General features: G+C 48.7%; 1 protein-coding gene across 6 annotated transcripts; it reads left to right on the forward strand.

The window, feature by feature from the left end:
- On the forward strand, positions 1–17,166 carry LOC144590617 (uncharacterized). 6 transcript variants are annotated; one of them, XM_078395114.1, is made up of 7 exons: positions 33–77; positions 336–423; positions 3,482–3,567; positions 4,328–4,580; positions 12,002–12,116; positions 15,216–15,320; positions 16,085–17,166. In XM_078395114.1, the coding sequence occupies exons 1-4, from the start codon at positions 66–68 to the stop codon at positions 4,376–4,378; spliced, it is 237 nt and encodes a 78-aa protein (XP_078251240.1). In that variant the 5' UTR covers positions 33–65; the 3' UTR covers positions 4,379–4,580; positions 12,002–12,116; positions 15,216–15,320; positions 16,085–17,166. The 6 variants fall into 6 exon arrangements, 5 of the variants coding, with proteins under 5 accessions (XP_078251235.1, XP_078251236.1, XP_078251240.1 ...); XR_013546472.1 differs by lacking the exon at positions 336–423 and having other exon boundaries at positions 1–77; positions 4,328–4,480; XM_078395110.1 differs by lacking the exon at positions 12,002–12,116 and having other exon boundaries at positions 11–77; positions 336–372; positions 4,328–4,480.
- Positions 17,167–17,497: the final 331 nt, after the last annotated feature.

Here is a 17,497-nt window from a genome sequence, read left to right on the forward strand (position 1 = left end):
CAACTGAGGAGCCCCAGGAAACAATACCCGAACCCTGGAGGATTTGTCCACCGTCCCAGAACCAGATGCAAGCTCAGGTATCAATGGAGGGATTGTTGGAGCAGGTCCTTCGGCCAGTGAGGAGGGGGTCTGGAGTGGGTTGAGGATGGGCCCTGGTATTGGGGGAGGAGGTAGGTCTGGAGTGGAGCGAGTAGGGGTCTGGAGGCAAGGATCGTTGGGGAAGGAGAGGATTGTCGGGCAATCTCCTGGCATATTTGCTTTTCTAATTCCCGTTGAATATTTGGGGGCATTTAATAAACTCCATTAAAATGATCATCCCCTTTTTTATTTTTCAGCTCCACCCAGATAACCTCACTGGACGAACAACGACCGGTAATGTCATCTCAGATGACTGCTGTGCAATCGATACAGCAACATCCCCAGGTCTTTTAGCCCCACCTCTATGTCTCCGATAGCACCTGTACTCTGGTACATTAAGCTGCCAATCCTGTGCCTTTCTTAGCCAGATTTCTGTGATCCCTACAGCATCCTATTCACAGGTACCAATCCACACTGAGTTTCGCTACCTTACCAAATCAGACCTCTTGCATGAAAATAAATGCAATTCATCCAACAGGCTGTCTTTGTTGCCGACCGTGCTCCAGCCTATTCTGCCCACTCAACTGTCTTTCATCACCTTCCAAACCACTTCCAGCCTCTCGCCTGCCTCACCCTGCATTGAATACTGCCCCCATGCCTATTTGGTTCGAACATTGTTATAGCAACGGCCCCAACTACCTCTGGCAGCTTGTTCCCTGTACCCACCATCCCATGTGAAAAGTTGCCCATGAGGTTCCGATTAAATCTTTTCCTTCTAACATGAAACCAATCTCCTCCAGTTCTTGATTTCCCTACTCTTTATGAAAGACTGTGCATTCACTCGACAATGTACCGGAAACCCTCCAGATCCTTCCTCTCGACCAGACCTGACGTACTATTCCAATGTCACCTGTGTCCTCTGGTTCTTGATTCCCTTCTTCTGGGTAAAAGACTGCATTCATCCTATCTATTCTCCTCGTGATTTTGTACACAATACAATAATACAATACAGTATATCTTTATTGTCATTGTACAGGGGTACAATGAGATTGGGAATGCGCCTCCCATACGATGCAATAATTTAATTAGCTAGTCAGTATTAATTTAAACCACCCAATGAAACAAATTGTAACAGTTTTAAAACAGAATAAAGTGCAAGTAGATCTGTGCCGGATCACTGTGCGTTGTGACCATCCGGCTCAGCAGGACCGGTTCATAGCAGCTATGGCCCTGGGGATGAAGCTGTTCCTGAGTCTGGAGGTGCGGGCGTAGAAGGCCTTGTATCGTCTGCCCGATGGAAGGAGTTCAAACAGTCTGTTGCAGGGGTGTGAAGAGTCTTTGTAGATGCTGGTGGCTTTTCAGAGGCATCGTGTGTTGTAGATGCCCTCCAAGGCTGGTAGCTGTGTTCTGATGGTCCTCTGAACTCTATGGACTACCCGCTGAAGAGCTTTCCTCTCTGCCTCCGTGCAGTTGAGATACCACACAGGGATGCCATGTGTTAGGATGCTATCTATGGTGCAGCAGTAGAATGTCGTCAGCAGCTGTTGGGGTAGACTAGACTTCTTCAGTGTTCTTGGGTAGAACAGTCGTTGCTGTGCCTTCTTGACCAGCGCAGCAGTGTTGTTGGACCATGATAGGTCCTCCGAAATGTGAGTGCCCAGAAACTTGAAGCTGGACACTCTCTCCACACTGTCCCCGTTGATGAAGATCGGGGCTTATTCCCCGTTATGTGACCTACGGAAGTTGATGATCAGCTCCTTGGTCTTGGTGGTATTTAGGGACAGGTTGTTATCAGAGCACCAGTCCGCCAGGTTCTGCACCTCCGCTCTGTATTTTGTTTCATCACCGTTGGTGATCAGCCCGATCACCGTTGTGTCGTCTGCAATCTTGACAATGGTGTTTGTGTCGAATGCAGGAACATAGTTGTGTGTGAAGAGGGAGCAGAGCATGGGGCTCAGAACACAGCCCTGTGGTGTGCCGGTACTCAGGGTGATAGTGGAGGACAGGTGCGGGCCCATTCTCACTGCCTGCGGTCGCTCCAGCAGGAAGTCCAGGATCCAGTCGCATAATGACGAGCTGAGGCCTAGCTGGTGGAGTTTGGTGATGAGCTTGGTGTGGATGACCGTGTTGAAGGCAGAGCTATAGTCAATGAATAGCATCCTCACGTACGTACCCTGTCTCTCCAGGTGAGTCAGGACAGTGTGAAGAGCCAGAGAGATGGCCTCTATAAGATCACCTTTCAGATACCTGTGCTCTGAGGAAAAATGTCCTAGCCTGACCAACTCTGAGGAAAACAATTGTCTGGGGCATGTGATTGTCAAGCATAGAAATCGATGATGTAAATGTGCCAAATGAATGAGAAATATCAGGAACTTGTAAGTCAGTGTGGAGATGGTGAGCCGACGGGTCTGTTCCTCTGCTGTTGGCGAAATGGCAAACGGAGCGAGAGAGTTGGAGAGCACAAGAAAGAAAATAAAAATAGAGCAGAATGTTAAAGGAAGGTAAGGAATACAAGAGAGTGAGTGAGAGAGAATACACACACACACACACACACACACAAGACATTCGGGAGACAAAGTAACATAGACAGAATTGGAGAGTGACAGTGGTGCAGATGGTGCAATTGTGTAACAGAACTGAACTAAATGAATGGAGATAGACAGAAATACTGTGATGTAGAAAACCCATAAATGCTGGAAATATCCAGCAGGACGTCACGGTGGCGCAGCGGTAGAGCTACTGCCTTACAGCGACAGAAACCTGGGTTCCACCCTGACTACCGGTGCTTGTCTGTACAGAGTTTGTTTATTCTCCCCGTAACTTGTGTGGGTTTTACTCCAAGATCTTCAGTTTCCTCCCACACTCCAAAGACGTACAGGTTTGCAGGTCAATTGGCTTGGTACAACAGAAAGTCCAGTTAAACCCTAATGACCATTTGCTGCACTCTCTGGTGCAGTCCTCGTGTGTGCAGGCAAAGGAAATGTCTGGAATGTGGGATGCTTAAAAGTGTGATGGCAAGACTTCAAGACTTGCGTGTTCCTGTTAGAGTGAAGGGCACGGCAGGTGGGAGTAAGGAAGCTTTGATAACGAGGGAAATTGAGGTTCTGGTCAGGTAAAAGGAGGCAGGGGGCAGGTGGTGGTAGTTGGGATCAAGTGTATCCCTGGAGGAGTTTCGGGAATTGAGGAGCATACTTAAGAAGGAAATAAGGAGAGCAAAAATGGGGGCCGGAGAAGGGGGCACCTTGATCCTCACGGGCAGGGCGGGTGGAAGGGCCTGTTTCCATGGTGAATGACTGTGACTTGGGAAGGGAACATACATTAGAAAAGAGAGAGCAGGAAAGACATCGTCTCAGCCACATTCAACCTGACTCTGATCTTATTGATGTTGGGCTGTTGTATTCAGATGACGAGGACCAGTGGATTGGGATAAAGGTGACAGTGGAAGGAGTGATGAGAGAGGAAAATGTGATGGAAGCCCTCCGTGCAAAGGTGAGAAAACTATGAGGTGGAGGGAGAGAGGGACAGATCTCCCTCTCACTGTCTGCCCTCACTGAAGGGGAGCAGATCCCTTACCCTCAATATTTCCTCAGTATTTTCATTCCCCTCGTCCCCTTCACTATCCCCGTCACACTCTCTCCCCCCTCTGTCTCCCTCTCCCCCTCTCAGTTCCTCACTCTCCACTCCCCTCTCTCTTCCCCCCTCTCTCTTCCCCCCTCTCTCTCCCCCCTCTCTCTTCCCCCCCTCTCTCTTCCCCCTCTCTCTTCCCCCCCCCTCTCTTCCCCCCCTCCCTTCCCCCCCTCCTCTCTTCCCCCCTCTCTCCTCCCTTCCCCCCTCCTCTCTCCCCCCTCTCTCCTCCCCTCTCCCCCCCTCTCTCTCCCCCCTCTCTCTCCCCCCCTCTCTCCTCTCTCTCCCCCCCCTCTCTCTCTCTCCCCCCTCTCTCTCCCCCCCTCTTCCCCCCCTCTCCTCCCCCCTCTCTCTACCCCCTCTCTCTTCCTCCCCCTCTCTCTCCCCCCCTCTCTCTCCCCCCTCTCTCTCTCCCCCCCCTCTCTCTCCCCCCTCTCTCTTCCCCCTCTCTCTTCCCCCCTCTCTCTTCCCCCCCTCTCTCCCACCCCTCTCTCTTCCCCCCCTCTCTCTCTCCCCCCCTCTCTCCTCCCCCCTCCCCCTCTCTCCTTTCTCCCACTCCATCCCCCCTCTCTCCCTTCATCCCCACTCTTGCAGTTACTCACCTTTGCTCTTCTCTGGGCTTCAGCTGAAGGAGATGTTTGATGACCCGGACCCTGAGATTGAGCGGGTGCCGTGAGGGAGGAACCTGCGGTGGACTGATGGGGACCCAGCTGTCAACGCCCCGTCCCTCACAGCCTCGCCTCTCGCTCGCCTTGTCCACAGCGAGTCCATCCTGGGGGTGAGCTTCATTGTTGCTGCTTCTGCCTCTGCAGCAGGGAGTGGGGACGCTCGCTGCTGCTGCTGCTGCGTTTGGGTTTATTATTGTCACGTGTACTGAGGTACAGTGAAAAGCTTTGTTGTGCATGCTATATATAAATACTATAATGCTAGATATCGATATAATCAGTTCACACTCAAGTACAACGAATAGTGCAAAGGGAAGGTACCAATTGCAGAGTATATTTCTCAGCATTGTAGCAAACAAGTTCTGTAGACAGACTCCAATGTCCCCAATGGTGTAGAGGTGAATCGAACAGTGATCGAGCTTGTGGAAGGACCATTCAGAAACATGAGAATGGTGGGGAAGATGCTGTTCCTGAGTCTGGTGGTCCGCCCTTCTGTATCATCTGCTGGGTCGGAGAAGGAATGACCCGTTGGGACAAGTCTTTGATCATGTTGGCTGCTTTTCCAAGGCAGCGTGAAGTGTGGATGGAGTCAATGAAGGGAAGTCTGGTATGTGTGATGGACTGGGTAACATCCACAACTTTGCAATTTCTAATAGTCTTGGGCAGAGCTGTTCCCAAATTAAGCTGTTATGCAACCCAACAGTTCGCTTTCCATGATACACCTGGAGAACTTTATAAGAGTCACTGGAGATGGGTTTTGTGTCTCCAACGATTCAACATCACCTAAGACACGATTTAAAAAAAAAATTGTTTCACTGGACTCCAATTCTGTGTGACTGAATCTATTTATTTTTGACAAATGCAGAAATAAGGAAAGCCTTTTGGGCTCAGCTGGTTATTGGAAAGGAGTTCTGCTCTCGCTGGTTAGTGGGGAAAGGTAGTTGGGGTAGTGAGGAAGGTGCCCTGGACAGGTAGTGGGAGCAGTGGAGGGGAGGGGTGATGGTGAGTGGGCCCAATGGGGCCGGTTAGAGAGGGTGGGAGAGGAGCAGCAGAGTCCATGGTGAGGATCGAGTTCTCTCACAGAACAATCTACCTAGAGATTCTCCAGACCACAAAGCTCACACACACCTTTATTCTCACACACTCTCCATCTCACTCCGTCGATTTCACACTCTCCATCTCACACACCCTTGGGACGCATCCCATTAAATGAGTGTATTTTTCGAGTCTTTAAGTGGCCCGTCCACGTTGGTCATTCTAGTGAGAATCCACAGGTCCAAAAGAAATGGCCGGGTTCTAGATGTTTGGGGGGGACTGGCTCGATCTATAATGTCTAGATGTATGGGGGACAGACTTGATCGAAGATGTCAGTATGAATAGGACGGCTCTTTAGTCACCAAGCGAGGAGTTCACCACCGTAAAGGTGACGGAGCTGGTCTGTCAAATCGTCAGGCTAGAATGCGTGCGTTCTTGACCGCGGGACGTTGTCCGGAGATGTGTGCCAATGTTTTGTTCGCCAGTGCACATCTTCTGCACAGTTTGGCCATGTTGGGGCGGCCGTATGAAAGGGTACATCTAGTCGGGTATAGATTGCACCTGAGCTGTAGTCTTTTAATGAATTGTGATTGTTTCATTTTATGGAATCCGTTAAGCCATGTATTTGATGTCTTGTCGTTCTTGTAATAATGAATGCCGGGGCCCTGGGCCAAAAGCTTAGTCCATTTCTCGAATTCCCATTGTCGCCATCCCGCATATTCATTCACAGGCTTGGCTTTTCCTTCAATCCCCGTTATGTTTCGCAGCCTTATGTTCAGTGGGGTATCGAGTATACTCTCCTCCCGTATGGTAGAGAGACCCGCCTCCTCGTTGTTACTTGATTGGGCAGGCTTGAGAAATTCTCTTATTTCTCTTAGCACTCTTAGATTTTTACATTTCGTTATGTGCTCAACGTTGTTGTTTCCTCTGAACTGGAATGAGGCCAAGATGACTGCATCTTCAGATTTTCCTAGAGATTCGAGTTTCCGGATGATTGCCGATGGAATTTGCACTTCAAGCTTTGGTAGTCCGAGGCCACCGTCCTTGTTTTTGGAATCAAGTATTCCGTCTGTAGTGTCCGCAGGGAGGTGTAATATCTCCTTCACTGCTTTCTTGATGATATTGTCCAGTTTTATTACAGTGTTTTGGGATGCTTCCGTAAGGATAAGGTGGTAATATACCCTCGGAATCATGTGTGTTTTTAGGATTTCGATTTTCTGCGTCGGCTTAAGTTCTGCCGCTTTCAGACTCGTAATCCACTTATTGAGTTTTGCCGACCAGCTGTCCTCGGTCACTCCTGCCCATGGGTCTATTCGAACTCCCAAGTATTTTTCGAGCGCCCCCTTTCGATGTAGTCCACCGGTTCACCGTTGATCTTCCACTTTTCTAGGGTGTTGAATAGAAACGTTTTCCTAGAGGGTCTACAGTGGAAGCCGGCCGTTTTCTTGATGTTAAATTGTAGACCTGTGATCTTGCAGAACTCCTGCAAGATTTTCATGTTCGCCGCCATTCCCGCATAGGAGTCACTGAGGATGGCAATATCGTGGGCAAATGCCAGTGAGGAACAGCTGACTGCCCTGTTCTTATGTTTCATCACGACACCCATCCGTGCCTGTTCCAGCGTACTAGTGGTGATAGTGGGTCGCCTTGCTTGACTCCCATGTTGATGAGTATGGGCTCTGTAACGGTCTTGTCACCATCTATCACCGTTGTGTTGTCCGTATAGAGGCTCTCCACTAGGTGAACAAACCTATTCGGTACACCCATCCTCTTAAGTCCAGCGGTGAGCATTTTGTGGCCAATGGAGTCAAATGCCTTTGCGAGGTCTACAAAGACTACCGCCAATTCCTTTCTGTTGCTCTTTGCCCCCTTCATAATGTTCTGTAGGATTGCAATGTTCTCATTGCATCCAGGGGTGGCTGCTATAAATCCTTTCTGCCTAGGATTAAGCTTCACTGCCTCAGACAGTCTTTTCGCAATAATTTTCGTAAAGAGCCGGAGCAACATCGGCCCGATCGTGATAGGCCTCCAGTTATCGATGTCTCTGAGGAGTTCTGTATCCTCAGTTTTCGGAATTAGCCAATTTTTGCCATAAAGAGAACAGTCGAGGTATTAGTGTCTCATCCTGACCCATGATGTTTTCAAGGTGCTCGACCTTCATTCCGTCCAGCCCAGCTGCACTCTTCGCATTCATTGCACTTAGTGTCCATCTCACACTCTTCCCCCCTCTCTCCCCCCCCTCCCTCCCCCAGAGCTGGTCTGTCAAGTCGTCAGGCTAATATTTTATTTTATGTACAATAAATCATGCAATTACAAATATCAACATCAAATAAACGTGGTGTACAAACTATTTACACAGACCGCATGCCCATTTCTATTGATCGTTAAACATCTGTAATATGTCAAATGTTAGGGCTATTGTCAGATCTGACAAATTTTTCGAGAAGGATTTGTTCCTTTCGATCTTGAGGTATTGCATTAGGGTGTCGTTCAACTCATGCCATTTCTCACGAGCACCCATTACGAATCCAAAGAATTGGACCGCTGTCCCCTTGGTCATTTCAGCAATCTGTCCCCTCAGATGCTCATACTTCTTGGTCTTTTCCGTCCAAGCACGCTCCAGTTCCATGTTATTGCTCTCGTATCTCACTGTCACATCGACCACCGCCACTTCCTGCCCTTTGACACATCCTTCTCTCCGGTCTCTCCGGTCTCTCCATCTCACACATCCTGCACCTCAGTGTCTCCATCACCCACACTCACTCTGTCATTTTCACAGCATCCAACTCTTACTCCCCATCTCACAACCATTCACACTCCAACTCGTACTCCCTCCACCTAACACAATCTCCATCGCATTCACTCTCCACCTCACACTCACACCATCACTCTCCACCTCACACACCCTCCAACTCACACACACCTCCATCTCTCACACACTCCATCCCACACACACACTCCACCTCCCACCCCCTCTCCCCGCTGCACGTCCCCTGTCCCTGCCTCCCCTCTCACTTTTCACGTCCTCTCCCCACTTCCCACGCCCCCTCTCCCCACTTCTGACACTCTCTCTCCCCATCTTTGTGCACTCACCGGATCTGCAACTTCTTTTTCTCAGACAGTGGTGGGTACATGGGATGAGTTGCCAATGGAAATGGTTGAGGCGGATACAATAGCAACTAAAAGACGTATCAAATTCTTTACCTTCAGTCTGAATAATCACACGTGATACTGGATTAGCACATCAGATTTATTCCACCATGGGGTTCTTCCCGAGAAGATCTCCAGACACAACACTAGTGTCTGAAGAGACCTCAACTCAGGGCAGGGGAAGAACAACTTCTCCACCATTGTTTACTTTGTTATACAGAAAAAGAGAGGTGTGACAAAAAGAAATCAAGGACCAATTACACATCTAATACAATTCCCATGGTTACAGAGAAGACAAAATCATTGATACAGGTCACATGCTCAGAAACCAAACCATTAATATAAGTCACATGTTTTTAGAGAAACGCATCAATTTACCTAGAGTGGATTCAAAACTTTTCCTACTTTCACACGCACCCAAATAAGGAGTTGTTACTAAGAAATAAACTTTCTTATCTCTATAGACGAGCAATCTCGTAGCTGCATGACCTTGCTTTACTGTTTCAATACACAGCACTCGCAGTCAGACAGAGTAGTGGGAGAGGACAATAGCCCATCTCTTCTGTACACTCCTTATCATTCGTAAAGGGACAAACACATTCTGTTCCCAAGGATAACATTTCTGCCACAAGCATCCATCTTACTGCTTTCCACTAAAATAAGCATTCATTTTATATTAGCTAAAACAACAAAATAAACCATCTCTACTACAACAAAATATAATATCTCTAATTGACTATATCAGCTAATAGCATAGATTCTCAGCTACATAGAAAGGAAAGGTTTAGATGGGCTAATTATGGTCAAATGGGGCGAGCTTGGATGGGCATTCAGGTCAGCATGGACGGGTAGGGGCAAAGTGTCTGTTTGACTTCTGTGTTACTCGACAACTCTTTATCCACACAGACACACACACATGCCTGACAAACACACATACACACAACACACAAATAACTGAGAACAAACATACCGACACTCAGTACAAACAATCCTGACTGCACACAGATACACTCTATCCACACCCACTCATGCACAGGCACACTCACACACACATTCCTGACTGCACACAGATGTACTGGAACAACACACACTGTCTCTCACTGCTGACCACACACAGACACAGTATAACCCAACACACACACACCTCACTACTGACCACACACAGATGCACTGTAACCACGCACTCTTGGAGTCGGACACACACAAACACTAACAATGTGCCAATGTATTTTGACCACACAACGGTTATGCACAAATAGACGATCAGGAACACATTAATTCTACCACAGATCATCCTCCATCTACGCCCCTTCTTCCCTCTGCTCCATCATCCGTCACATCTCCCGCCCCAGCCACTCACAGGCCGTTTTCCCAAGTATTCTCTCACTCTCTCCTCCATCACGAAATCCAGACATTGTCCCTTTTACTCCAGTCTTCTCCCTACTGCACTGCTTGCTCTACAGTTGTACTGGGTCCCCTCACCCCCCCCCCCCCTCACCAACCAGCCCCTCCCTCACCCAGCACCTCAATCTCTTCCCTCCCTAACCCTCTCTCCAATCACCCTCTCCTTCGACGACCCACCATGTTAATAAGTGTGGCATGGATAGGGTAGTTGGAACTTTTTCCCAGGGTGCAAATAACAGATACTAGAGAGCATAGCTTTAAGGTTCGAGGGGGAATGTTTAAAAGAGATGTATGCGGCTATTTGTTTTACAATGAGGTTGAGTACCTGGAACTGCTACCAAGGCTGGTGTTGGAGACAGATAAGGTGGTGGCATTTAATTGACTTTAGGTGGGTACATGGCTATGCAGGGAATTGAGGGATATGGAATATATGGGACGGCGCTGGCCTCAGTCAGTGGAAAGTGTTGTGGAATCATTGCCAGCGCGGTGACACACTGATGTGGAGCCGAGTCCGTGAGGAAGGAGAGATCATCCGGTGAGCTAACGACGGACTGGGGCAGAAGAAAGCAGAGTCCGGAACGGCAGCTCAGGCTGCACGGGTTTAAATGCCAGAATACTAAGACCATCCACAACACGTTTTAGTACTTGAATATTATTTACTGTACAGCCGATGATTTATATTGCTTTTGTTAAATAAACCTGGAACCGCTTGACAGCAAGTTTCTGAGAGCGTGGTCTTCCTTTATCATCTGAATAATAGGTGGGTGTTCGGTGCCAGAGGAGGGAGATGAGGCGGGTACAATAACAAGGTGCAGAGATAGAACAGTACAGCACAGGAACAACAAGGGAATAGATAGGGTGAACGCAACAAAATCTACCCGGATAAGGTAATCAAGAAACAGGGACATAGGTTCCAGGTGAGAGGGGAAACATATTCACACAGAACAGTGTAAAACACGGGCAAGGCCACGTCTGGGAGTTGTGGGCTCTGGGGCGGTGAAGAAGGCAGGTGGGATACTCGCCTTCATGGGCGGCGGGGTAGAATGCAACTAGTTCCACGTTGGTACAACTTTAGAAAGCTTGGTCAGACCTCAGCTGGTGAACTGCGAGCAGGTCTGGTCACCACACGACTGAGGGCACAGCAGATTCACCAGGATGGTACAGATGCAGTGGGTATCAGAAAGAGTGAGAGACAAAGACTGGGATATGCTTCCCCTGTGGGGCAGAGGAAACTAATGGGTAACAAACAGAGGGATTCAATATTATGAGGGTAATTGGTCGAGCAGATAGCCGTGAACTTCACAAAAGCAACGGTGGTTAAAATATGAGGACAGGACAGTTTGAACGAACGCGATTGGAGGTTTGGAGGACATGTTTATTGTAGAGACACAACATGCAAACAGGTCCTTTGTCCCACCGAGTCCAACTGATCATCGATTACTGTTCACACAATTTCTGTCAGCCCACTTTCTCATCCACTTCCTACACAAATTGATAGAGCACCGGGAGAAAATCAACGTTCTCACAGGGAACGTGTAAATTCCACACCCATAGCACCTGAGGCCAGGATTGAACCTAGGTCTCAGGTACAGTGAGGTAGAAGCGCTACCAGCTGCGCTACAATTCTGATATGAAGGGAGGTTTTCCCCAGAGACTGGTTGAAATCTGGAACTCATTGGTTTAAGTTTTTGTTCATTATTGTCTTGTGTACAGAGATACAGTGAAAAGCTTTGCTTTACTTGCTATCCAATCAGATCTAATAATGTACATTAATGCAATCAAGTCAAACACAAGTACAATAGGTAGAGCAAAGGGGGAGATATTTGGTGCAGAAAATAGTTCTCAGCATTGTAGCGCACCAGTTCCATAGACTAAGACCAATGTCCACAGTATGGTTGAGGTGAGTCAGACAGTACTTGAGCAGATGGGATCGTCCTTTGTTCTTGTCGCCACCTCCCCCCCCCCCCCCCCCCCCCCCCCCGTCGCCTGGTCCCTCTTTGTTCTAGGCATCCCTCCCCACGCTGTGTGGCTCTTTGTTTTCTCAGCAGCACATCCTGCCCGACCTCCGGCACCCACCGTTGGCCCGTCCGACCTCCAGCACCCACCGCGGGCCCGTCCAACCTGCGGCACTCATGCGGGCTGGCTAGGAGCAGGGAGAAAGTAAGAAAGCTTGGGGTGGGATGAGTGTTTGATTATGTCGGCTGCTTTCCCAAGGCATTGTGAAGTGTACATGGAGTCCGTGGTGAGTAGACTGGACTGGGGGATGGACTGGGCTGCATCTTCGGAGGAGGAGGAGGAGTAGGAGATTGAGTTAAGGTCTCTAAAAACATGAAAAGCGTGCAGGTGCACATTTGAATCACCAAGCCGGTGAATGCAACAGGCCAATATTCTGAAATGGTATTACTCCACATGTATGCAGCCATTAAATCAGGTCTACACAGTCCAATGTGTCTGTGTTGACAAGGATACCGGAGATAGTACCAGTCTCCCCTTGTATCTCAAGTCCCAGTGATAGGCTCGTCAATCCATCCATACCCTCTCCAGCTTAATTACTTCCTTCCCATAGCATGGCGTCCAACACTACACGCAGTACTCATCCAACATTGAAGAGTACAGCATAGCAACAGGCGCTTTGGCCCACAACGCCTGTGCCAAAGATGGTGCCAAGTCCAACTCTTAAACGCCTGCAAACAAGTAATATCCTTCCTTTCCCTGCATATCCATATGCCTATTCTAAAGTCTCGAGCACCATTAATATATCTGCATCCACCGCCATCACTGGCAGTGCATCCCAGGCACCCACCACATTCTGTGTAAACATCTTGCCCCGCCATCTCCCATAAACTTTGCCCCTCCACTTTTAAGCTCAGTGCAAGTGAGGTTTCACCATCAAGTGTCATTTAAATGCCTCTACCATAGATGCCTGAAGAGCTCAGTCCGTGTATTTTCGAGTGAACGTTGCCCCTCAGTTTTCTTCCATCCTTCCCCTCGCACCGTAAAGCTAGGTCTTGTTCTTGACTTCCCTACCCTGTGTAAAAGACTTTGTGCATTCACCAAATTAATTCCCCTCGTGATTTTATACACCTCTATAATATTACCGCCTCACAGGGGGGGGGGGGGTCCTGCTTCTCTCAAATGCGGCCTGGAGCGACCCTCTCCCATTGTAGTCGTCAAGGCAGCTCAGCTGAATTGATGCATGTCCCCCCCTAACAGACACTGGTCTCTGTAAATCCGCGAATGCTTTATTCACCGAACAAACCCCCATCCCTTGCACGGTCTTCCCATGATGGGGGGGGGGGAGATGAAACAGGGGAAAGAGGGGTGGGCATGTGCGGTTGAATCAGGCTGCAGGGCAAGGCTTCTTGTCCTTCCTCCCTCCTCCTCCTGCTCCTCTTCATTCTCTCCACGCAAAAAGCCAGCCCTTTCAGCTCTCTCACCGGGCCGCACTGATCGCTGTCCTGCCAGGGACCTCGGCTGCGGAGGGCCAGAGTGCCTTCCTCTGCTTCGGGTACACAATAGACAATAGGTGCAGGAGTAGGCCATTCGGCCCTTTGAGCCAGCACCGCCATTCAATGTGATCATGATGATCATTCACAATCATTACCCCGTTCCTGGCTTCTCCCCATACCCCCTGACTCCGCTATCATGAAGAGCTCTATTCTCTCTCTTGAAAGCATCCAGAGAATTGGCTTCCTATGCCTTCTGAGGCAGAGAATTCCACAGATTTCGAACTCTGAGTGAAAAAGTTTTTCCTCATCTCCGTTCTAAATGGCCTACCCCTTATTTTTCAACTGTGGCCCCAGGTTCTGGACTCCCCCAACATTGGGAACATGTTTCCTGCCTCTAACGTGTCCAATCTCTTAATAATCTTACATGTTTCAATAAGATCCCCTCTCGTACTTCGAAATGCCAGTGTATACAAGCCTAGTTGCTCCAGTCTTTCAATATACGACTGTCCCGACATTCCGGGAATTAATCTAGTGAATCTATGCTGCATTCCCTCAATAGCAAGAATGTCCTTCTTCAAATTTGGAGACCAAAACTGCACACAGTACTCCAGGTGGGGTCTACAACTGCAAAAGGAGTACTGTGTGCAGTTTTGGTCTCCAATTTTGTGGAAGAATATTCTTGCTATTGAGGGTGTGCAGCGTAGCTTTACTACGTTAATCCCCGGAATGACGGGACTGTCATATATTGAAAAACTGGAGCGGCTAGGCTTGTATACACTGGAATTTAGAAGGATGAGAGGGGATCTTATCGAAACATATAAGATTATTAAGGGGTTGGACACGTTAGAGGCAGGAAACATGTTCCCAATGTTGGGGGAGTCCAGAACCGGGGGCCACAGTTTAAGAATAAGAGGTAGGCTATTTAGAACGGAGATGAGGAGAAGCTTTTTCAGTCAGAGTTATAAATCTGTGGAATTCTCTGCCTCAGAAGGCAGTGGAGGCCAATTCTCTGAATGCATTCAAGAGAGAGCTAGATAGAGCTCTTAAGGATTGCGGAGTCAGGGAGTATGGGGAGAAGGCAGGAACGGGGTACTGATTGATAATGATCAGCCATGATCACATTGAATGGTGGTGCTGGTTTGAAGGGCCGAATGGCCTACTCCTGCACCTATTGTCTATTGTCTATTTGATTCTATACTCAACTCCTTTTGTCATACAGCCCAACATGCCATTAGCTTGCTTCACTGCCTGCTGTACCTGCATGCTGACTTTAAGTGACTGATAAACAAGGACACCCAGATCTCTTTGTACTTCCCTATTTCCTAACTTGACACCATTCAGATAAAAATATGCCTTCCTGTTCTTACCACCAAAGTGGATAACCTCACATCTATCCACATTAAACTGCATCTGTCATGCAACTGCCCACTCGCACAACCTGTCCAAGTCACCCTGCATCCTCATCGCATCCTCCTCACAGTGCCACCCAGCTTTGTGTCATCCGCTAATTTGCTAATGCTACTCTTAATCCCTTCATCTAAGTCATTGATGTGTATTGTAAATAGCTGTGGTCCCAGCACCGAGCCTTGCGGTACCCCACTAGTCGCTGCCTGCCATTCTGAAAGGGACCCGTTAATCCCTACTCTTTGTTTCTTGTCTGCCAAACAATTTTCTATCCATGTCAGTACCCTACCCGCAATACCATATGCTCTAATTTTTCCCACTAATCTCCTATGTGGGACCTTATCAAAGGCTTTCTGAAAGTCCAGGTACACTACATCCACCGGCTCCCCCTTGTCTATTTTCCTAGTTACATCCTCGGGTACCGCCGGACAGCGCAGGATGAGCGGGTTTTGAGACAGGAAAGCCAAGGAGCAGCAATCGGCTTCGACACCGTGCTGCCTCAGGAAACGAGGTAAGCTGCCGAGTAGAGGCAACAGGCCAAGTGACAACAGCAGCGACGAGTGTCCACACATCCTCTCTCTCTCTCGTCATCGCACCAACTGCGGGCGGGAGCGGGGCTGCCCGTGACATCATCAATGCGGCCCCTTGACCTCATCAATGGAGCTCCGTGACCTCATCAATGGGTCCCCTGTCACGGGAGACGATGCGTGGAGGGAGCACAGCACCGCACTGTGGGAGGGACAGTGAGCATGAGCACAGTGCCGCACTGTGGGAGGGATGGTGAGAATGGAGCAGGGTGCCGCAGTGTGGGAGGGATGGTGAGGAGGGAACACAGTTCCGCACTGGGAGGGATGGTGAGGAGGGAACACAGTACTGTGGGGGGGGACAGCAAGGAGGGAATGGTGCACTGCAGGAGGGGTGGTGAGGAGGCAGCACTGCCTCGTCAAACGGGCTCTGGTGAGGATAGTGTTGTGCTGAGGAAGGGGGAGCGAGGGAGCGCCACACTGTGAAGTGGTGAGAAGGGAGCGCCACGCCGCCTGACAGCATAGAGGGAGTGCCGCACCATCGGAGGGGTAATGTGGAGGAAGTGCTACCCCATCCGGAAGGGGAGTGTGGGGTGAGTGGAACGCTGTGGGAGGGACGGTGAGAAAGGAGAGTCGCATTGCAGGGTGGGCAATAGGGAAGGAGAACCACACATTGGAAGTTGCAGTTTTTTATGCTTTAATGCTGTTAAATCATATTCTACACTCTGATATCTTTCTCTTCGCTCTACAGGTACTTCTCAACTTATGACGGGTTTCCGTTCCGAGAAACCCATCGGAAACCGAAAATATCGTCAGTCAAAATGCATTGAATACTACCTGATCACGTGGCCGGAAGCGAGACGCGGCTCGCTATAGGTTGCTGCCGTTTGCACCATCGCAAAGTCGAAATTTCGTAAGTCGAAGCATCATAAGGTGGGGAGCACCAGTATCTGTTGTACCTGTGTTTGGCTTGATTGTATTCATCTGATTTGATCCAATAGCACGCAAACAACATATTTGTTCAGTGCACATGTAACAATAATAATAAACCTAAACCTCCTGCCCGATGATGGCACTGAGAAGATGGCATGGCCCGGATAGTGGGGAATCCTTGATAATGGATGCCGCCTTCTTGAGGCAGACATTAGGGAGTTATGTCAGTCTGCCCAATCGTTGGGGGTGATATCTGGCAGATGAAGGCAGGTCAGAGGCAGAAAGCCTCTGGCTGAATCAGATCATTATTTGTTTATGAATTGGAGAGCATCCTGTCAGGTTGCATCAGGTTGTGGTTTCGCAACAGCTCTGTGCAAGACCACAAAAAAGTGTGGAGGATTTTAGACGTAGTCCAGTCCCTCATCAGACTGGCCAATCCCACATCAACTCCATGGGGATACTTGATGCTGTCTCGGGAAAGCAGCCAACATAATCAAGGACCACTTACATGACTGCCATTCCCTTTTCTCACCTCTCCCAACAGTCTTCTGAATGGTCCTCCCATAAACTGGGGTTGAGGTCTGGTCTTCCAACATAACTCATCGTGGGTCTTGGACTTTTTCTCCGTAACTGTAACGCTACACCATTATGTACTGCACTGCGGTTTTTTTCCCTTTGCATCAACTGTATTATTTGTGTACGGCTTGTGTGTACTCACATATTGTATAACTTGATTCGATAATATGTAACCAATGTTTTTCACTGTATCTGAGCAAATGTAAAAATTAAAAAACTAACATTAATACCAAAAGTGATGAGTCAAAAGAGACTCTGGAAACTGGTAACAGGAAAATGGCCATAAATATTTATCTTCAGTCTAATTCCTAATGCAAGATATTTTGGGAGCTGATGCCCCTGTGAGAAGTGAAGACAGGGTGGGTATCGATTGCTGCCCTGGGTCTCTCCAGCCCACCTCTTCCCATGTATCTCACCTCTTCCCATCCAATACCAACATTAGACATGTTGACTTGAATGTTGTTTTACTGATCAGAGGGAAGTGTTGTAATATTGCCTGCATATGGTTAAATAACTGCAAGTCTGAAAGGAAATATTTTGCCAGTATTGGTCATGTTGTGAGTACTCATAGTTCTGGGAGAATTTGGCTGTGGAAGACACAGGATTCATCTAACCGGCACCTGCGTGGATAGGATATCTGACACTCACAACCATT

Source organism: Rhinoraja longicauda, unplaced genomic scaffold, assembly GCF_053455715.1.
Source record: "Rhinoraja longicauda isolate Sanriku21f unplaced genomic scaffold, sRhiLon1.1 Scf000227, whole genome shotgun sequence".
Lineage (NCBI taxonomy): Eukaryota > Metazoa > Chordata > Chondrichthyes > Rajiformes > Arhynchobatidae > Rhinoraja > Rhinoraja longicauda.